Source organism: Xenia sp. Carnegie-2017, unplaced genomic scaffold, assembly GCF_021976095.1.
Source record: "Xenia sp. Carnegie-2017 unplaced genomic scaffold, XeniaSp_v1 HiC_scaffold_22, whole genome shotgun sequence".
In the NCBI taxonomy this organism is placed as follows: domain Eukaryota; kingdom Metazoa; phylum Cnidaria; class Anthozoa; order Malacalcyonacea; family Xeniidae; genus Xenia; species Xenia sp. Carnegie-2017.
Genome location: NW_025813485.1, coordinates 12,637,210 through 12,660,770, shown reverse-complemented (window position 1 = coordinate 12,660,770; position 23,561 = coordinate 12,637,210). Strand labels below are relative to the sequence as shown.

Genomic DNA, 23,561 nt, shown 5'->3' with positions numbered 1-23,561 from the left:
CCATTGTGCAATTTCAAGGCAAGCCAGGCTAACACCAGGAAGAAGGGAAATAATACAACAACGTCAAATGCAATGAACACTATCTGCCACCATTGGTAGCATAATATGTTACCATCATAAAACCAACGACGGTCAGAGTTAATGGGAACGCATTGAATTAGTGCAAGACTAACGTTGGCAATTTTTATATATCCTAGGAGAATGGTTGCATTGTTGCCCCCAGGTAACGTTTAAATTTTGGAGTGTATGCACGAAAGACCTTACTTATGAGAAAGTGAAGACTGTAGATAAAGTATATGGCAAGTAAAGTTCCAAATACAAATGCAACATCAAACAAATGTTTTCCAGTTGCTGTGAGACCAGGTATTGGACATACACCTTCGAAATGAGCTCCCTGAAAATTGATAAATCTCTGAACAGGAATAATTATTTGGGCTTTCAAAAGGTGCTTTATGTTTGTATCTGTTTGCAGTAAGGAAGAAATCTGATAGAAATAGAAATAATTTCAAGAAATCCTACGGAATCCTTCCTTTCGTTTTCAATTTCTTCAGTGGAGAGAACAAACAAAGAATCGCTTCTCTGCATCTCTGTTGACCGTAATGATCTTCTGGTGTTCTCGCTCAGGTGTTCAGTTATTTTTCTTTCATTTTTGAACCACAATATCTGTTTTACTAGAAAAGTGACAATCGGTGGTTGAAATATAAAATACAAAGCCATGATGAACGCCAATACGATAAACACAACCCAAAACCAATAATCAAAACATTTTTCTGTCAATTTACAATCTGTCGAGAATACAGTTTCACTGTAACCGGGAGAGCAATGACCGCAAATCCAACCTTTACGCTTTCCTTGGCACATGTTGTAGTTGCCGTGTTTTTGGTTTTTTGAGCCTCCAAGACAATAACCATCAGGACATCTGGTAAATTTTAAAGATGGCTTATTTTTCTTGCTCAAATATCCCCAGAAGTTTGGCTTTGATTTGATTGTTGTTAAACACTCGGCTCCATTTGGACAAGGTAGACAAGAAAATGGATGAACTGGTCTCAATCCTAATGTGTGACCCTGCTGTAAGCTATACGTGCCTGGATCACATTGTGTACATACAAAGCGAAGTATAGTGACGCGGTATGTACAATAACTATTTATCCATTTGTTATAAGAGAGATTCAACATTTTCATCTTTGATCCAACTGGGCAACGCAATATTGTAAAATTATCAAAATCCACAATCCCGCCATTTGCAATCAAGACCAAAGGATTATCTGACTGTATTTCTTGTAACGCGGTAGTATTGTGTAAAATCAACGGTCCTTCGCTGTACGAATGCATGAAAGTTTCAGTATAGGAAGAATTATGAGTTATTGTGTTGTAAAAAGTGCTACTTAGTAAATTTAAGTTGTTTGAGCCATACATAATAAGATGACCACCTTCATATGCAAAATTGTTGACAAAGTGACAATTATTGAAATATACTATTCCGTTTTCCATGGAGACTGCACCACCAATTCGGGCAAAATTTTCACTAAAATTCGTGTTCTTTATCGTTACAGAATTGCTGTAATCCCATAAGCGCACAGTATCTTTTTTACATTGAGGATTTTTCAAAGTATCACCTTCAGTAATTATCCTCATGCCACCACCCATGTCATAAATTGCTTCATTGTATTTAAATACTGACTCGTCGACGTGAATCGTACTTCCATGATTAATGTCTAGATACATTGCACCTCCAGCATTTTTATTACTTGTGTTATTTTCAAATGTTGTGTTGAATATGTTTATCGTTAAATTGGAAATAAAGAAGTAGAATGCTCCACCTGGACCATAAGTTGCATTGTTTGATTTAAAAACTGAATGCTTGCACAAAAATTTGCCATTAACACCATGTAAATATATGACACCTCCAGAACTCCCATTATTTTTCTCGAAAAAGCTTCTTTCTATCGAAATTGAAAACGACGCTAAATTCTGTATTCCTCTATTTCGATACAAAATCCCACCTCCACCTCCTATTCCTCCGGTTAATGCAGAATTACGAAAAAAAGAGACATTATTAATACCAATCATTGTTCTTCCTCCAATAGTATTAATGCATATTGCTCCACCACTCATGGCGCTGTTTCCAGTAAATTTTGTGTGATTGGCTAACAATGTAAATGAACTGGCTGAAAATGTATACGGTTCAATAATTCCAATGGCGCCTCCGCAGACTTGTACATTATTGTCCTCAAATAATGAATACGAGAGCTCCAAGTAAACGGCTGATGATGTCAACATGAACACGCCTCCCCCCCATCCAGCAGTATTTTCCGTAAAATTTGAGTTATTTCCACTTAAAAATAAATAAACATCATTTTCCGTTTTACTATCAAGATCTAAGCATCCACCCTTAATTTCTGCAAAGTTTTTGTAAAACAATGATTTATCGATGTGTATTTTTGCATAGAAAAGGTTGTAGGAGCATAAAACCCCACCACTATTATGTGCATTATTTGAAATGAATGTTGAGTTATGAATCCAGATTTTGAACTTTTGTGGCAGCCGCAGAACTCCTCCAAAATTAGCTGTATTAGATATAAAATTTGAACTGAGTATCTTTATCTTTACAGTTACAGACATATTTGCAACTTTACTTGTCGATATATACATCACACCACCTTCGCCGCCAATATTCAAGTTTGTAAAATTAGAATTTTCAATATGAACACTAACATTCCTTGCGTAAACATAGAGAAATCCACCATTAAATGGAACCATCAATCGTCCATTACTTATCACACAGTTGTTCATTACCAACTGCATCATTTCACTTTCTATATAAAATGTCCCTCCATGATTTTTGCCAACTCTATAGTCATCTACTAGTGTGTGAGTAATAAGGATTTCTGTTCTTGTTGAGCTGATTGAAAAAAGTCGCTGTTTGTTCCTTTTTACCTGCGTGTCTGCTATCACAATGGACGTCGTTTCAGTATTTAAAACAAAGAGGCTGTTAAACGCCTTAGTGTCGTTGAAACCATTATTTTGTAGATCAGTTTTGTCCAAAACAAGTTTTAAGTGATTAGTACTTACGTATATCATTCCCATTGAACGAACATAGTTATTAACAAAACTTGTATTTTGCACGTGCAACTCTACAGCATGTTTTCCAAAGTTATCTATGCTTAAAACACTCCAAGAAGGCGACATTAAAATTGGAATACGTCTGATGCCATTTTCTATGAATTGTGAATTTTTAAAAATAATGCTGCTCCTTAGAGTGTTTGTATCCTTTGAGCACATCTTTACTGAAATACATGCTTCATTTGCTTCGAATTGAACATTTTGAAAAACTAAACTTGTCAGGTTCCGATTATATACTGTAAAATTCACTGCAAGTTTTTTAGTTTTGTAAAACACGCACTGAGTAAAAATGGCAGACGAATCCACTAAATGTACTTGTGTATTTTCAAAGAAGATTCTGGTAAAACCAATGATCATTGGAGAGGCATTTTCTCTGCCGTCTATAATCCAGTTAAAACCACTTTTGCATGAAATACGACAAAGTGACGGACCGTCACTGACAAATGTCAAATTCTTCGTGACGTAAATACCTTGGTGTCTTCTTTGGAATGATTTACAATCATATGGAGATATTTTTGTGTTTGTAGAATCGATAAGAATTTTTGATGCATTACCTGCTACAGAAACACCATGTGATATTGAATAACACGGGTGACTGTAGGAGCCACATGAAGCAGAATCATGACCTTTAGCCCTCGAGACATATATATTTGACGCTGAAGTGACTTCGAAGTCTACATAAAAAGAATTATATGCGATGCATCTAATTGTAATGCAATAGTGTGAATTATGTGGAAACAATAATCAAGTCTAATGATTTCAAAAAATAAATCTTTAGAAAGTCAATAATCAGAAGATAACTTAGAGCTGTGCAATGTTCATGTATCATTAGATCCAGATTGCATCAATATACGTGGATATAGAGATAAAGTTGAGCTACCGCTGAAATACATCTTGAGTAGAAATATTGCGCTCAATAACGCCAGCCAACTAATCATGATGATAGCAAGAACATTTTATTTAAAATATTCGATTTATAATTAATCAAAGTGACGAACGCACTTACTGAAAAATTCCAGAAGGAAAGATCCCCAGATGATTTTGAACAAGAGTATATATTTCATCTTCTACGGACAAAATCTAAGAAAGTTTTTAAAATATCACTACAGCTGAAGAGTACTTAGAGTGCGAGAAATGAATCTATCTCTTGACTTTCAGAATCTGCGTTGAGCCTTGCACTAACAGTCTTTCTTGGCCGGCATTAAAAATATGCAGCAGTCAATCAATAGCGTAACTGGAGAAGGGGTTGTCCATTTACGAGGGGTCGCGACAAAAAACATTACAAAAATTTATTTAATAATTAAAACAAATTTACAAGAAATCAAGTTACAAACTACGGACATATAGAAAGCTTATACACATTTACAAGAAATCAAGTTACATTACAAACTACGGACGTATAGGAAGCTTAATAATAATAATATTGTAAAACTTTTAACTATTGTTTGTGTCGAGGAATCTTCGGGGAGAACTCTGAACTGATAAATCAATAAAGAGCTAGATTATTATACAATGATCAATCTCACTTCAATACCATTGTGTATATAGTCTCTAAAGATTATTATTATACAATGATGGTGCAATCTTTGGATGCGTACTCTTAACAAATCAATACAGTCAATTATACAATGATGGTCACTTATTTTTTACTTGATGTGCTGAGTCTCATCCAATAAAGGTCACTTCTATTTTACTATGTGTTGTTGCAATCTCGATTGTAATTCGCTTAAACTCTTCGGATAATTCTCTGTCTTGTTCGCAACATCGACTTTTAAAATTATTTGTAGGTGACGTATATTTTTTGGGAAAACTGAAAACACAAAATATACAATGGTGGAATCTTACTTGAGATTTGTAATTGTTTAACAAACGGTTTTGACTCAAATTATTAATGATACAGGGTCACACTGTCAGCCAGGAGAGTTTTCTCTTGGTATTTACATAAAATAGACGAAAGCTAACAGCTAAAATTATTTTATGTCAAGGCATGAAAAATTTCTGCATAAATTATTTTAAAAGCGTCTGCATTTATGATTGTGTAATAAAATAGTTATTGAAATAGTTATATCTGCTTTTGCATAGTATCAAGAGCTATTCAGATCTTGATCAATTTTATCCTTCTCAGCTTCGCTTCGGTAAATAACATTGACCAAAAAAAATAAGTAAATGAACGTTGCCTTATTTGAGCAAAATTCGTAGGTTGCAGAAATGTACTTTACGATGAAGTCTTAATCCACAATCTTCCCAGTGTCATCCATCACCAAACCTCTGAGATACTCGCCCTCTACAACCTTAGAAAACTAGACTTATTTTCATTGACATTCACTTTCATTGCAGTTGCAAGACCATACGTTGCTTTTAAAATCAAGTAGTGCTTTCGACTGCTTCGTTTGTTGCTCACGTTACTCCTAGTGCGTCTGTTATATCATCCCCAGCTAGACATTCAAATTATATATATTGAAAAATGAAAGTTTATTGTTATGATAATTTATAAGAAGGGGTTAGAGCATGATCACGCGATGTTTTCTACGAGATATGAAGTTCCGAGAACCAAATATCCTTTCATCTAATTCGAAGGTTTCTATATTCCATGCGTTTGTAGCAGGGGGTAGTTTCTTTTTTCTTAGTTGAATAATTAATGAGCTATAATTAGTCTATTATCGTAAGCACAACGATTTTGTTTTCATTGATCTATTTTAAATACATGTAAACTAAATCTCTATCCAGCACAGTGCTCTTAAAACTCATTTTTCATAAAAAATGATACATATTTTACTCAAAATGGTAAAGTTAATTAAACAATTATTATTACACACATTCACGCACGATTACTATAATGTAGCTTAAAGTGATACATTATGAAAAGCATTTTTTAAATTTGAACTCAAAAAAAATTATTTTTCTTCATCATCAGTTTCTTCATCTTTCTAAAATAAATCTTTACTTTCTAAGCAAATTGGAACAAGTAGCTAGTATTTCTATAATATTGTTTGCAACTTCTTTCAAAAGACATTTGAATTCACAGCACAGTGCTGAAACATCAAGCATAGCTACCTGAGCTTGCTTTAATAACCTCTAGATCTTGGCTATAAAGCTTACACTGTATTTGTGAAGCTGCCTCAATGGATTGACAGGAGATAAAAAAGCAAAATTAAATTACATGCAAATCTTTGCTGTTATTCCTCAGAATCATCGAGTAAAGTACACACTTTTCTTTCAGTATCCATGAAGGTTACTCAAATTAGATTCCAGTTTATTCCGAGGAGTTGGAATGCTTTCCAGAATTTTGGAATAAATTCTTAATCTCTCAACAAGCTTCTTTGTTTTCAAAAAACCATGAGAAAAGTAATCAATGCCGATTAATGCTCGAAAAATATGAGACATTCTTTTATACCGAAATCCATGTTCATCACCAAACATGGGTCTTCTTTTGTTTTTCCCATTTCCAAAAACAGTCAGAAACAACAGAGTTAAGATAACGTTTTGATTAGGAGATGCTAAATAACCGTTGTATCAGCCTTCAGATGAGCTGTTTTGAACACAATATGGTTTAACTTCATACGCTAGTATTTCCAACACTAATTTCTGTACAATCTTTTCTTTATCAAGGACATTAGCCTCGATTTTATACGTGTCTTTCTTGAAACACTCGGTAAAGTAGCTAATCAGGTATCTTTGATTGAGGCGACCGATTAAATGTTTTTCTTTCCTTGGAAAATGTTAGTTCAATCTTATGAATGAAAAAAACAGCAAGAACAAACGAGGCTCATGCTAATGATAAAGGAAATCATTGTTTAGGACCAAGTAAAAGTCCTTGAAATTTTAAGTGTGAAGAAATGTGCATTTCGACCGAAAATGAGTTGATCAAACTCACAACTGAAAAATGCTGTGTTCCAAATAATCTTGTTGTTCTGCATAGTAAACACCACTGGGAAGATGTCCAAATCAAAATATCATTCTTTGGTAGCCACCTTAAGATACTGATACATTAGTTATTTTGATAAGAATATGTTACAAGGAGAAAGAACAATGTGTCATTGATTTAGAATTGTCGAACGAGAAAAGAAATTTTGGAAGATTTTTGTATGCAATCCAACACTCAGAATAGCCTTTCAACTGGTAAAGTTAACTGGAATCAAACACATTATAGACTTGCCCTTCTAAAAAAATGTGTATCTTTCTTGTTACCATCAGAAGAGCGTCATTGTTACCATAAAGAATCAGTAGACATAGATAATTATCTCCATTTGCTACCTCCCACCTTCCCACTCCACTCCACAGTTCATCTGTGTTGCAGTTTCCCACATTAGCGTCTAAGCCATGGCGTCATCAAATCAACCATAGGTAGCTTAGCTTAATGTTTCAACGTATAGGTGGGTGGATGCGAAAATATAACTCAAAACATAGTAATACTGACAACGAGGAAAACTAAATTGCTTTAAGTTAAATTTCTGATCTGTAAATTGCTTTTCATGATGCTTCTACTTAAATAAGTTACAATTTACAACATAGTAAATTTGAGTAAACGTGCTTAATTACCATTATTTAAATAACAGTGTTATTTTGGAAAACCAATATGCATGGGTAATTTATAAAAGTAATTGTTCGTTGCACTGTGATGTGGTCAATATATATATTTAAATATGGATCAGTGGAATAAAGTATGTTGTGTTTATTGTAGAAAAATTAGCTATTAATGATGCAACTACGTATAAAGAAACTCTCCTTTGGCTACAAACGCACCCACAGATCCCTGTTTATCATGACGATTCCATACACTGGAGCCAATACCAATACCTACCAGAAAGTATGCATTTTATTTTCTCTGGCCGCAGGTGGTACTTACCTTAACCATATTCTGCTGTACATACTTCCTTTACTGTCTTTGTTTGGGATTTTGTCTTCGCTTATGCTTTTGTTTATTTCACTCGTTTGAACCATGTTAAAGACAATAGAGGGAACTGCTAGTTTGTACATGTCCTTTGCTACTTATCTCGCTGATTGATACAAATAGGTAACAAAAAGTATAAACGTATGATTTAGGAAATATATAACGATAGCGGAGTTAAATACCGTTACACAAATATATAATTGAGAAATTGAGAATAACATGTTACCGAAAAAAATAAACAAAAATCTTGCGCTCCATCATGTCAAGACGCTTTCTTTAAAAGTGCGCAAGGTTTAGGCACTTCATGTCAATGCTTAAATGCAGTAGAAGCAAAAATGGAAATGTTCGCTGGTATAACTGACGTTAATATAGCGTTAATGATGTCTAATAAAAATATCCAATCAACAGAAAAAGCAACTAATGAAGCAATAACTTATTTCATGAACGTTTTTACGATAAACTACTGCATGCTCTTAGATTCTACTTTATTTGCTTTTTATTTTATGAAACATTCATTTATTTGATAATTGTGTTTTTAACACAATGCAATAATGAAGTTTCTAATCCAAGTAAATAGAGTGAGAAGTAATTATACCCTCATAACATCATTAATAAAAACTGGTGACGAAATTAAAATTTAACAATTAAATAGGATCAATGTATCACTCGAAAATAACTGCTTGGTGTTTGCTTAATTTATTCATTTTAAAAGTATATACTGTATATGTCGGTATTCGTCAGTCAGAACATATTGCACGTAGTCGTTGTAAAAACAAGATGAAACAATCACTAGTTCATGTTATAATTGAAACAATTAATTGTAAATGAATATGCCTTCATTTCTAATTGACACAGTAAATTGTAATCAAACACCCATTTACACCTTTTCGTAGCTCATAGAATCAATGATTGTATGTGAAGAAATTCAGAAGAAATTAAATATCGTTGCCACTCCTAAGTTCGTCAAAAAAGTGTTAATGAATTCATACAGTGGATGGTCTTTTGGAAAAGATGCAAAAAAGTATAGGAAATGAATGTTTCGATTGCTTTGGCGAAACCTTATATAAGTCACTGGAAAATAGCTTGAACACATGGTTTTTACACATTTGATGAGTATGCTAAAAATATTGTTTTTGACACTAATTCAAAAACAAACTTTAAAACGCTTTAAACTTCATTCAATACAAAGAACATTTTTGATTCACAAATGCAAGAAGTGCCTTAAATGGCACAATATGTGAGAGCTACATATGAACATTTGAACATTGCAGCTTGATCTGAATGTAAAAGGATGTCAACGGGATACGATAATGCAGTTTCTAATAATACACAAAGTTCAGCAGCAACACTAAACAAAATAAGATTTGTCAAAGTAAGAAGGGCAAAAAGGCTTAGTTTGACGAGACGAAATGTGAGATAACACATTGACAGATACTGTTGATAAGATTTTCCGCCCATACCATTAACGAATACAAGAAGCATGCTATCAGTACAATCCGAATTACTACTTGAGTTAATGCTCTCGAATGACGTACAGGCTTTAAAAAAAATCAATTGGTACAAGTTCATGCTTTCTTCATTCACAGTATCGCCAAGTTTGATTACTCTTCTAAAATAGAGATTATATTAATCTACAAAATTCAAAGGACAACATTTGTTGTTAGTTTTTACTTTCACGATTTCTATCTATCATGAAAAGAAAATTACTGTCGAACACAGAGTGATAGACAATGCCTTACTTGAGTAATTGCATAGTTTACAGTTCTCAAAAAGATTGAAATATTAAACGTGCATTTCTCCTTTATACGTATAGTATACCAACCGGCAGTTCAGGGTAAGTCATTGGCATTTGTTAAGATTGCTAACCCACCAGTTTAAGAGTGTTATGAAGTGAATGCATCCTAATTTATAAACAAAAATTTATGGCACGACAAAAGGGATAAAAAACGTAAATTGGAGTATAGCACAATTGTTAACTGAAAAGTTCCAAGTGAGCAATTTTGGATGCTCAATGACGATTAACATTTGCAAATATCCAGTGTGCACTCTTTATTCAGTACTTGCATAGAAAAAATGAAGAACTCATCTGTACCGATAAAAGCAATTATGCCATATGCCCTTCACACTGTTAACTTCAGAGACAGATCCCAACTTTTTTCTTCGACCTCCACCTTTCACATTTATTGACGCTATAACATAGGTAACTACGTTCCTTGGCTACAACCTAAAATCTAGATACTTCAGGGAATAATGCAAAATTTTATAAAATTGTTTAGAAGAATAAGCACTTACTAAAAACAAGTACAAAGGGCAAATTTTCATCTAAAATCCACCTCCCCCCCCAAAACCTGAAGACAGAAAAAGACTGCGTCTGAAAAGCACACGGAGGACTATGGTTACAAGTTCGTCGATAAAACCAAAGATGTCACCCTTCACCCCTCTCCGTCCACCTGGTGAAATAAGTCAAGTTACTACCGCCAGTAAAACAGTTCAATGTGTCATTGGTGTGGGGCACACGGACGCGACAAAAACAGTAAAAAAGAAAGGTACATTTTTTGAATATTCTTAGGTTGTTCAATGTTCCATATGTATGACTCTTGAATGTTCCAAGAACATGTATTTTTAAAAATGTATAGAATTATCATTTATGTGTCAGTGTGGCATTTTTTCCGTAATTGTATGCTTCTTTACCAGCGCAGAGAAAATTCAAAAACCATGTAATTTCACATGCATTAGAGAAACCACATGCTATATATGCAGTGTCCACATGAATCGCAGATCATTTATGTGCTCAAAATAAAAAAGAATCGGCGAAACAGGAACAGTATCAACTATACAAACCACTGGCACAAACAGTACACACAATACTACTACACTATACAGTGGTTACCATGATAACTAATTACCTTAGCAACATGACACAGAAACTAAGATGGCTGCTAACCAAAGCCATCAAAATACAAGATACTTGAAGAATTTATCCCACAGTAGCGATAAAGATTATCTGAAAATTGGGCGTACAGGCAGAAGAGAAATAGAAAAAAATGATCGTGTTGAACGTGGACGAGTTTTAAAAAATGCGATTCTGATCAAGTAAACTTGGACGTATTACTCGATGCTGTACCTGAACTTGATATAAATGACATTGACAAGTCGAGAAAAATGACGGGAAAAAGCGAAGAGATTGTGCGTGAGGAAGAATCTAAAGCTTCTGGATTTATTTGTATGAGTAAATCTGTCAAAGGGTAAATCGTACGCACCCGAGAAAAGAAATCTGCGTGAAAATAAGCAAAACTTTTCCTTTCGGAATGACGAAGTTGTTGCTATTGACTTGGAGAATCAAAGACTTTTGAGAAATATCAGTCATCCTCGACCGAGCTCAGCCTCGAAAACTGCACTTGGTGGAAATCATTCTGTTCGTGTGAAAACCTCTTCAGAAGTCAACAGAAAAAAGTTTCAAAGAAGAATAGACGAGGAAAATCAGGTAAACATTAATTTTTTTTTGTGGACAAAAAAGAATGGCGCAATATTTTCGTAGTCTAACATTGTTCTTTATGATAAAAGCAAACTAGTTGTGTGACTGTAGCACTCGTGAAATTTTATGATCTTTCATATTTTACTTAGGCTATATTACGTCGCCTTGAATCAGTGAAGCCAACAAAGACTTTGAATCGAGAATATCTTCTACGAAATCAAACACCTAAAGTTCAAAAACTACGATCAACAAAATCATTCCATTGCATTCCGCATCTCAGGAAGCATGACTCCAAGGCTTGAAAGGAAACTAAATTACTACTGAAGGAAGTTATGAGGTAAGTCAGAGTACATTACTTTAAATTTTTCAGCACTTGTTGTAGTATTTTGAATTTGTAATGTGTAATTATGTTGAGTTGTAGTTATTTTGAGTTTGTATTCTGACTTACCCTGCACCTGCAACTGGTTCAGAAAAAAGTATTTGTTATCGTTCAATCTGGGCTTTCTTATGTATATTCTTGATGTAAGGTTCGATTAAAACATTTAAATGAATTTTTTCTCCTTTACAACTAACTATAAATGACATTTCTACTTCACTTAATCCTCAAACATGTAATTTACATCGTTCGTTTGTACCAACAATATTCATTAAAAATGAAAATGATCAAAAACACAATTTAAAGCTATTTGAACAAATTTTAATACATAGTCAATTCATTAAGCTTAGTCAAACCATTAAATATAGTAAAATCATAAGTAATTATATAAATTGCACAAGTAGAGTTAAATCATTGAGTAAAATCATATAAATTATTGTGCGCAAATTCATTAAAGTACTCTAATTTAAAAAAATTCCTCTCAGTTTTCCTCATGGTTATCGTTCAACAATTCATCGTATGTTGGGTCATGGCGGTGCATTCTTCTATGTATGGTGGCGATGGCCATGAAAACCAAACGTACCATCAATGATAATATCCCAAATACAAACAAAAGAACAAATATTAAAGGTATGAAACCTAACATTATCATCTCGATAATATCAAGTGTTGGAAATACAAACATCCATCCTGTACTAACATCTTCTTTGGAAAATCTGTAAATTGATTTGCCCATATTAATGATAGCCATTACTGCAAGACTTAGTAGAGAAATGGTTTCCGCTGTGTTGGCACGAGGGTTTTGGAATGGTTTCACACATTTATGATGTAATAACGCCAGCACACAGATGATTGCCATGCACATGAGTCGTAAAGTGGGATCAGTGATAAAACAACTAAGAAATGTCAAGAGAAAACGTCGTGCAATATAAATGCTCTGCCAGTAGACAGCACCTGTCTTTCCCTCTTCAGGCTTGCGAAATGGAGCGAGAAAGATGGATTTCAGCGTATCTGTATACTCAGTAGTGTTTACTGTCCTGTTTACAGGACTTCGATAAATACTGAACCATTGCAAGAGATACTGTAAAGACCAAAAAATGGAAAAAGGAAGTGGTACAACACAAGCGAGAAAGAATTGCTTTGTTGAAATCATTCCATTGTGCAATTTCACGGCAAGCCAGGCTAACACCAGGAAGAAGGGAAATAATACAACAACGTCAAATGCAATGAACACTATCTGCCACCATTGGTAGCATAATATGTTACCATCATAAAACCAACGACGGTCAGAGTTAATGGGAACGCATTGAATTAGTGCAAGACTAATGTTGGCAATTTTTATATATCCTAGGAGAATGGTTTGCATTGTTGCCCCCAGGTAACGTTTAAATTTTGGAGTGTATGCACGAAAGATCTTACTTATGAAAAAGTGAAGACTGTAGATAAAGTATATGGCAAGTAAAGTTCCAAATACTGGTGCAACATCAAACAAATGTTTTCCAGTTGCTGTGAGACCAGGTATTGGACATACACCTTCGAAATGAACTCCCTGAAAATTGAAAAATCTCTGAACAGGAATAATTATTTGGGCTTTCAAAAGGTGCTTTATGTTTGTATCTGTTTGCAGTAAGGAAGAAATCTGATAGAAATAGAAAATAATTTCAAGAAATCCTACGGAATCCTTCCTTTCGTTTTCAATTTCTTCAGTGGAGAGGACAAACGGAGAATTGCTTCTCTGCATCTCTGTTGACCGTAATGATCTTCTGGTGTTCTCGCTCAGGTGTTTAGTTATTTTTCTTTCATTTTTGAACCACAATATCTGTTTTACTAGAAAAGTGACAATCGGTGGTTGAAATATAAAATACAAAGCCATGATGAACGCCAATACGATAAACACAACCCAAAACCAATAATCAAAACATTTTTCTGTCAATTTACAATTTGTTGACAATACAGTTTCACTGTAACCGGGAGAGCAATGACCGCAAATCCAACCTTTACGCTTTCCTTGGCACATGTTGTAGCTGTCGTATTTTGGGTTTGCAAAGCCTCCAAGACAATAACCATCAGGACATCTGGTAAATTTTAAAGATTGCTTATTTTTCTTGATCAAATATCCCCAGAAGTTTGGCTTTGATTTGATGGTTGTGTAACATTCGGCTCCAATTGGACAAGGTAGACAAGAAAATGGATGAACTGGTTTCAATCCTAATGTGTGACCCCGCTGTAAGCTATACGTGCCTGGATAACATTGTTTACATACAAAGCGAAGTATAGTGACGTGGTATGTACAAGGACTATTTATCCATTTGTTATAAGAGAGATTCAACATTTCTATCTGTGATCCAACTGGGCAACGCAACATTGTAAAATTATCAAAATCCACTATCCCGCCATTTGCAATCGAGACCAAAGGATTATATGACTGTATTTCTTGTAATGCGGTAGTATTGTGTAAAATGAACGGTCCTTCGCTGTACAGTCCATCATAGTTAATATGACCAGCGTCATCTGCAAAATTGTTGACAAAATGACAATTATTGAAATATATTATTCCGTTTTTTATGGAGACTGCACCACCATTTCGGGCAGAATTTTCAATAAACTTCGTGTTCTTTATCGTTACAGAATTGTTGTAATCCCATAAGCGCACAATATCTTGTTTACATTGAGGATTTTTCAAAATATCACCTTTAGTATTTATCGCCATGCCACCACCCATGTTATAAATTGCTTCATTGTGTTTAAATACTGACTCATCGACATGAATCGTACTTCCATAATTAATTTCTAGATACATTGCACCTCCAGCATTTTTAATACTTGTGTTATTTTCAAAGGTTGTGTTGAATATGTTTATCGTTGAATTGGAATTAAAGAAGTAGAATGCTCCACCGTGAACATAAGTCGCATTGTTTGATTTAAAAACTGAATGCTTGCACAAAAATTCGCCATTAAAACTCTGTAAATATATGGCACCTCCAGAATTCCCACGATTTTTCTCAAAAATGCTTCTTTCTATCGAAATTGAAAACGACACTAAAGTCTGTATTCCTTCATTTTGAATACAAATCCCACCTCCTCCTGCTTGTCCATAGGATGCAGAATTATGAGAAAAAGAGACATTATTCATAACAATCATCGTTCTTGTTCCCTTTGAAAAATTAGTGATGAATATTGCTCCACCAACCAAGGCGCTATTTCCAGTAAATTTTGTGTGATTGGCTAACAATGTAACTGAGTTGTTTAAAAATATAATAATTGAAATGGTGCCTCCGTGGCCTTTTTCTGCAAGATTGTACTCAAATATTGAACACGAGAGCTCCAAGTAAACGGCTGATGATGCCAACGAGAACACACCTCCATCATATTCAGCTTTATTTTCCGTAAAATTTGAGTTATTTCCACTTAAAAATAGATAACTATCATTTTTTGTATAACCATCAAGATGTAAGCATCCACCCATATTTCCTACAAAGTTCTTGTGAAACAATGATTTATCGATGTGTATTTTTGCATATAAAACGTTGTCGGAGGATACAACCCCACCACAATATGCATTATTTGAAATGAATGTAGAGTTATGAATCCAGATTTTAAACTTTTGTGGCAGCCGCAGAACTCCTCCAAAATTAGCTGTATTAGATGTGAAATTTGAACTGAGTATCTTTATCTTTACAGTTACAAACATATTTGCAACTCTGCTTTTCGATATATACATCACACCACCATCGCCACTAGTTTTCAAGTTTGTAAAATTAGAATTTTCAATATGTGCACTAACATTCCTTGCGTGAACATAGAGAAATCCACCATGAAACATCGATCGTCCATTACTTATCACACAGTTGTTCATTACCAACTGCATCATTTCACTTTCTATATAAAATATCCCTCCACTATCTTTGTTGATTGTATAGTTATCTACTTGTGTGTGAGTAATAAAGATTTCTGTTCTTGTTGAGCTGATTGAAAAAAGTAGTTGTTTGTTCCTTTTTACCTGCGTGTCTGCTATCACAATGGACGTCGTTTCAGTATTTAAAACAAAGAGGCTGTGAGTAAACGTGTTGGTCATGTCTTGCAATCCATTATCTACTAAATTGCTTTTCTCCATTACAGTAAGTTTTAAGTGATTAGTACTTACGTATATCATTCCCATTGAACGAACATAGTTATTAACAAAACTTGTATTTTGCACGTGCAACTCTACAGCATGTTTTCCAAAGTTATCTATGCTTAAAACGCTCCAAGGAGGCGACATTAAAATTGGAATCCATCTAATGCCATTTCCTATAAATTGTGAATTTTTAAATATAATGCTGCTCGTTAGAGTGTTTGTATCCTTTGACCACATCTTTACTGAAATACATGCTTCATTTGCTTCGAATTGAACATTTTGAAAAACTAAACTTGTCAGGTTCTGATTATATGCTGTAAAATTCACTGCAAGTTTTTTAGTTTTGTAAAACACGCACTGAGTAAAAATGGCAGACGAATCCACTAAATGTACTTGTGTATTTTCAAAGAAGATTCTGATAAAACCGATGATCATTGGAGAGGCATTTTCTCTGCCGTCTATAAACCAGTTAAAACCACTTTTGCATGAAATACGACAAAGTGACGGACCGTCACTGACAAATGTCAAATTCTTCGTGACGTAAATACCTTGGTGTCTTCTTTGGAATGATTTACAATCATATGGAGATATTTTTGTGTTTGTAGAATCGATAAGAATTTTTGATGCATTACCTGCTACAGAAACACCATGTGATATTGAATAACACGGGCGACTGTAGGAGCCACATGAAGCAGAATCATGACCTTTAGCCCTTGAGACATATATATTTGACGCTGAAGTGACTTCGAAGTCTACATAAAAAGAATTATATGCGATGCATCTAAATGTAATGCAATAATGTGAATTATGTGGGAAACAATAATCAAATCTAATGATTTCAAAAAATAAATCTTCAGAAAGTCAATAATCAGAAGATTACTTAGAGCTGTACAATGTTCATGTATCATTAGATCCAGATTGCATCAATATACGTGGATATAGAGATAAATTTGAGCTACCGCTGAAATACATCTCGAGTAGAAATATTGCGCTCAATAACGCCAGCCAACTAATCATGATGATAGCAAGAACATTTTATTTAAAATATTCGATTTATAATTAATAAAAGTGATGAACGCACTTACTGAAAAATTCCAGAAGAAAAGATCCCCAGATGATTTTGAACAAGAGTATACATTTCATCTTGTACGGACAAAATCTAAGAGAGTTTTTAAAATATCACTACAGCTGAAGAGTACTTAGAGTGCGAGGAATAAATCTATCTCTTGACTTTCAGAATCTGCGTGAAGCCTTGCACTAACAGTCTTTCTTGGCCAGCATTAAAAATATGCGTAACTGGAGAAGGGGTTGTCCATTTACGATTGGCTACGACAAAAAACATTACGAAAATTTATTTAATAATTAAAACACATTAACAAGAAATCAAGTTACAAACTATGGACATATAGAAAGCTTATACACATTGACAAGAAATCAAATTACATTACAAACTACGGACGTATAGGAAGCTTATTAATAATAATATTGTAAAACTTTGAAAATTTTAACTATACGAGGAATCTTCGGGAGAGAACTCTGAACTGAACAAATCCATAGATAGCTAAATTATTATACAATGATCAATCTCACTTCAATACCATTGTGTATATAGTCTCTAAAGATTATTATTATACAATGATGGGGCAATCTTTTGATGCGTACTCTCAACAAATCAATATAGACAATTATACAATGATGGTTTACTCAATTTCCCTTCCGCAAATAGCATTGACCTTGGCCTGAATATTTCTTCATATCATGCTGAGTCTCATCCAATAAAGGTCATTTATATTTTACTATGTGTTGTTGCAATCTCGAGTGTAATTCGCTAAAAGTCTTCGGATAATACTCTGTCTTGTTCGCTACAACGACTTTTAAAATTATTTGTTGGCGACGTATAATTTTTAGGACAACTGAAAACACAAAATGTACAATGGTGGAATCTTACTTGAGATTTGTAATTGTTTATCAAACTGTTTTGACTCAAATTATTGATGATAAAGGGTCACACTGTCAGCCAGGAGAGTTTTCCCTTGTTATTTACATAAAATAGACGAAAGCGAACCGCTAAAATTATTTTATGTCAAGGCATGAAAAATTTCTGCATAAATTATTTTAAAAGCTTCTGCATTTATGATTGTATAATAAAATAGTTATTGAAATCGGCTTTTGTATAATATCAAGAGCTATTCAGACCTCGATCAATTTTTTCCTTCTCAGCTTTGTTTCGGTAAATAACATTGACCAAAAAAAAATAAGTAAATGAACGTTGCCTTATTTGAGCAAAATTCGTAGGTTGCAGAAATGTTCTTTACGATGAAATCTTAATCCACAACCTTCCCAGTGTTATCCATCACCAAACCTCTGAGTATAATCGCCCACTACAACCTTAGGAAGCTAGACTTATTTCAATTGACATTCGCTTTCATTGCAGCTGCAAGACCATACGTTGCTTTTAAAACCAAGTACTGCTTTTAAAACGAAGTATTGCTTTCGACTGCTTCGTTTGTTGCTCACGTTACTCTTAGTGCGTCTGTTATATCATCTCCAGCTAGACATTCAAATTATATATATTGAAAAATGAAAATTCATTGTTATGATAATTTATAAGTAGGGTTTAGAGCATGATCGCGCGGTGTTTTCTACTGGATATGAAGTTCCGAGATTTAAATATCCTTTCATCTAATTCAAATCCCTGCGTTTGTAGCAGGGGGAAGTTTCTTTTTTCTTAGTTGAATCATTAATGAGCTATAATTAGTCTGTTATCGTAAGCACAACGATTTCGTTTTCATTGATCTATTTTAAACACATGTAAACTAAATCTATATCCAGCACAATGCTCTTAAAATTCATTTTCATAAAAAACAATACACATTTTACTCAAATTGGCAAAGTAATTATACAATTATTATTACACACATTCACGCACGATTACTATAATGTAGCTTAAAGTGATACATTACGAAAAGCATTTTTTAAATTTGAACTCAAAAAATTATTTTTCTTCATCATCAGTTTCTTCATCTTTCTGAAATAAATCTTTGCTTTCTAAGCAAATTGGAACAAGTAGCTAGTATTTCTATAATATTGTTTGCAACTTCTTTCAAAAGACATTTGAATTCACAGCACAGTGCTGAAACATCAAGCATAGCTACCTGAGCTTGCTTTAATAACCTCTAGATCTTGGCTACAAAGCTTACACTGTATTTGTGAAGCTGCCTCAATGGATTGACAGGAGGTAAAAAAGCAAAAATAAACTATATGCAAATCTTTGCTGTTATTCCTCAGAATCATCGAGTAAAGTTCACACTTTTCTTTCAGTATCCATAAAGGTCACTTAATTAGATTCCAGTTTATTACGAGGAGTTGGAATGCTTTCGAGAATTTTGGAATTAATTCTTAATCTTTCAACAAGCTTCTTTTGTTTTCAAAAAACCATGAGAAAAGTAATCAATGCCGATGAATGCTCGAAAACTATGAGACATTCTTTTATCCGGAAATCCATGTTCATCACCAAACATGGGTCTTCTTCTAATTTTCCCATTACCAAAAACAGTCAGACATTGGTCTTTCTCCTCATTACAGTTTCCAATCAACAGACTTAAGCTAACGTTTTGATTTGGAAATGCTAAATAACCGTTGTATCAGCCTTCAGATGAGCCGTTTTGAACACAATATGATTTTACTTCATACGCTAGTATTTCCAACACTAATTTCTTTACAATCACTTTCTTTATCAAGGACACTAGCCTCGTTTTTAAACGTGTCTTACTTAAACACGCGGTAAAGTAGTTAATCAGGTATCTTTGATTGAGGCGATCAATTAAATGTTTTTTTTTTCCCTTGGAAAGTGTTAATTCAATCGCATGAATGAAAAAAACAGCAAGAACAAACGAGGCTCATGCTTTTGATGAAGGAAGTCATTGTTTAGGATGAAGTAAAAGTCCTTGAAATTTCGGTGCGTGAAGAAATGTGCATTTTAACGGAAAATGAGTATATCAAACTCACAACTGAAAAATGCTGTGTTCCAAATAATCTTGTTGCTCTGCATAGTAAACACGCACTGTCAAGATCTCCAAATCAAAATATCATTCTTTGGTAGCCACCTGAAGATACTGATACATTAGTTATTTTGATAAGAAATGTCATTGATTTATAATTGTCAAACGAGAAAAGAAACTTTTTGGAAGATTTTTGAATGTAATCCAACACTCAGCATAGCATTTCAACTGGTAATAGTTAACTGGAATCAATCACATTATAGACTTGCCCTTCTAGAAAAATGTGTGTCTTTCTTGTTACCATAAGAAGAGCGCCATTGTTACCATAAAGAATCAGTATACATTGATAATTATCTCCATTTGCTACACCCCCCCTTCCCACTTCACTCCACAGTTCATCTGTGTTGCAGTTTCCCACATTAGCGTCTAAGCTATGGCGTCATCTAATCAACCATAGGTAGCTTAGCTTAAGGTTTCAACGTAAGGGTGGGTGGATGCCAAAATATAACTCAAAACATAGTAATACTGACAACGACGAAAACTAAATTGCTTCAAGTTAAATTTCTAAATTGTAAAATGCTTTTCATGATGCTTCTACTTAAATAAATTACAATTGACAACATAGTAACTTTGAGTAAACGTTCTTAATTACCATTATTTAAATAACACTGTTATTTTGGGCAACCAATATGCATGGGTATTTTATAAAATTAATTGTTCGTTGCACTATGACATTGATGTGGTCAACATATATATTTAAAAATGGATCAGTTAAATATAGTATGTTGTGTTTATTGTAGAAAAACTAGCTTATTAATGATGCAACTGCGTATAAAGAAACTTCCCTTTGGCTACAAACGCACCCACAGATCCCTGTTTACTATCAGGATTCCATACACTGGAGCCAATACTAATACCTACCAGAAAGTATGCATTTTATTTTCTCCGGCCGCAGGTGGTACTTACCTCAACCACATTCTGGTCTACATGCTTCCTTTAATGTCTTTCTTTGGGATTTTGTCATTGCTTATGCTTTTGTTTATTTCACTCGTGTGAACCATGTTAAAGACAGTGGAGGGAAATGCTAGTTTGTACATGTCCTTTCCTACTTATCTCGCTGATTGATATAAATAGGTAACAAAAAGTATAAACGTATGATTTAGGAAATATATAACGATAGCGGAGTTAAATACCGTTACACAAACATATAATTGAGAAATTGAGAATAACATGTTACCGAAAAAAATAAACAAAAATCTTGCGCTCCATCACGTGAAGACGCCATCTTTAAAGTTGCGCAAGTTTTAGGCACCTAACTGCAGTAGGAGCAAAAGTGGAAATGTTCGCTCGCATAACTGACGTTAATATAGCGTTGATGAAGTCTGATAAAAATATCCAATCAACAGAGAAAGCAACTAATGAAGCAATAACTTATTTCATGAACGTTTTTACGATAAACTACTGCATGCTCTTAGGTTTTACTTTATTTGATTTTTATTTTATGAAACATTCATTTATTTGATCATTGTGTTCTTAACACAATGCAATAAGGTAGTTTCTAATCCAAGTAAACAGAGTGAGAAGTTATTATACCCTCATAACATCATTAATAAAAACTGGTGACGAAACAAAAATTTAACAATTAAATAGGATTAATGCATCACTCGAAAATAACTGCTTGGTTTTTGCTTAATTTATTAAATTTAAAAGTATATACTGTGTATGTCGGTATTCGTCACTCAGAACATATTGCACGTAGTCGTTGTAAAACGAGATGAAACAATCACTAGTTCATGTTATAATTGAAACAATTAATCGTAAATGAATATGCCTTCATTCCTAATTGACACAGTAAATTGTAATCAAACACCATTTACACCTTTTCGTAGCTCATAGAACCAATGATAATATGTGAAGAAATTGAGAAGAAAATAAACATCGTTGCCACTCCTAAGATCGCCAAAAAAGTGTTGTTGAATTCATACAGTGCATGGTCTTTTGGAAAAGGGGCAAAAAAAAGTATAGGAAATGAATGTTTGGATTGTTTTGGCAAAACCTTATATAAGTCACTGGAAAATACCTTGAACACATGGTTTTTACACATTCGATGAGTATGCTGAAAATATTGTTTTTGACACTAATTCAAAAACAAACTTTAAAACGCTTGAAACTTCATCCAATACAAAAAAAATTTTTACTCACAAATGCAAGAAGTGCCTTAAATGGCACAATGTGTGAGAGTTACGTATGAATAATTGAACATCGCAGCTTGATTTGAATGTAAAAGGATAACAAAGGAATAGGATAATGAAATTTCTAACAATACACAAAATTCAGCAGCAACACTAAACAAAATAGATTTATCAAGGTAACAAGGGCAAACAAGCTTAGTTTAACGAGACGAAATGTGAGATAACACATTGACAGATACTGTTGATAAGATTTTCCGCCCATACCATTAACGAATACAAGAAGCATGCTATCAGTACAATCCGAATTTCTACTTGAGTTAATGCTCTCGAATGACGTACAGGCTTCTAAAAAAATCAAGTGGTACAAGTTCATGCTTTCTTCATGTGCAGTATCGCCAAGTTTGATTACTCTTCTAAAATAAAGATTATATTAATCTACAAAATTCAAAGGACAACATTTGTTGTTAGTTTTTACTTTCACGATTTCTATCTATCATGAAAAGAAAATTACTGTTGAACACAGAGTGATAGACAATGCTTTACTTGAGTAATTGTATAGTTTACAATTCTCAAAAAAATTGAAATAGGAAACGTGCATTTCTCCTTAATACGTATAGTATACCAACTAGCAGTTCAGGGTGAGCCATCAGCAATTATTAAGTTTGCTAACCCACTAGTTTAAGAATGTTATGAGGCGAATGCATCCCAATTTACGAACAAAAATTTATGGCACGACAAAAGTTATTAAAAACGTAAATTGGATTATAGCACAAATCTTAACTGAAAAGTTACAAGCGAGCAATTTTGAATACTCAATAAAGATTAACATTTGCAAGTATCCACTGTGCACTCTTTATTCAGTACGTGCATACAAAAAATGGAGAACTCATCTGTACCGATAAAAGCAATTATGCCATATGCCCGTCACCCTGTTAATTTCAGAGACAGATCCCCACTTTTTTCTTCGACCTCCACCTTTCACATTTATTGACGCTATAACATAGGTAACTACATTCCTTGGCTACAGCCTAAAGTCTAGATACTTCAAAGAATATTGCAAAGTTTTATAAAATTGGTTAGAAGAATAAGCACTTACTAAAAACATGTACAAAGAGCAAATTTTCATCAAAAATCTATCTCCCAAAACATGAAGACAGAAAAAGACTGCGACTAAAAAGCACATGGAGGACTATGGCTACGTATTCGTTGATAAAACTACAAATGTCTCCCATAACCCCTCCCCCCACATGGTGAAATAAGTCATATTTTTACCGCCAGTTAAACAGTTCACGGTGTCATTGGTGTGGGGCACACGGACGCGACAAGAACAGTAAAACAGCAAGGCACATTTTTGAATATTTTTAGGTTGTTCAATGTTCCATATGT

The 23,561-nt window shown here is 33.9% G+C and overlaps 2 protein-coding genes across 2 annotated transcripts; both read right to left on the bottom strand.

Annotated features, from left to right (window-relative positions):
- Window positions 1–193: 193 nt before the first annotated feature.
- On the bottom strand, window positions 194–16,303 carry LOC124445138. Its single transcript, XM_046995844.1, has 3 exons — window positions 15,866–16,303; window positions 520–2,937; window positions 194–394 (listed from the first exon to the last, which is right to left on the bottom strand). Exons 1-3 carry the CDS (start codon window positions 16,217–16,219, stop codon window positions 194–196), a joined length of 2,973 nt encoding a protein of 990 aa, XP_046851800.1. The 5' UTR covers window positions 16,220–16,303.
- Window positions 12,165–15,009, bottom strand: LOC124446153. The gene has a single exon (XM_046996977.1). The coding sequence runs from the start codon at window positions 15,005–15,007 to the stop codon at window positions 12,347–12,349; it is 2,661 nt and encodes an 886-aa protein (XP_046852933.1). The 5' UTR covers window positions 15,008–15,009; the 3' UTR covers window positions 12,165–12,346.
- Window positions 16,304–23,561: the final 7,258 nt, after the last annotated feature.

What these genes read in the sequence shown, in the direction of transcription:
- LOC124446153 (XM_046996977.1), bottom strand. Translation starts at nt 15,007, where the DNA reads ATGATTGTTATGAATAATGTCTCTTTTTCTCATAATTCTGCATCCTAT.
- LOC124445138 (XM_046995844.1), bottom strand. Translation starts at nt 16,219, where the DNA reads ATGTGGTCAAAGGATACAAACACTCTAACGAGCAGCATTATATTTAAA. An exon ending in TTGTGATAGCAGACACGCAG is followed by an intron (nt 2,938 to 15,865) that starts GTAAAAAGGAAC and finishes GCAGACACGCAG; the next exon opens with GTAAAAAGGAACAAACAGCG. An exon ending in AAAACGAAAGGAAGGATTCC is followed by an intron (nt 395 to 519) that starts GTAGGATTTCTT and finishes ATCAATTTTCAG; the next exon opens with GGAGCTCATTTCGAAGGTGT.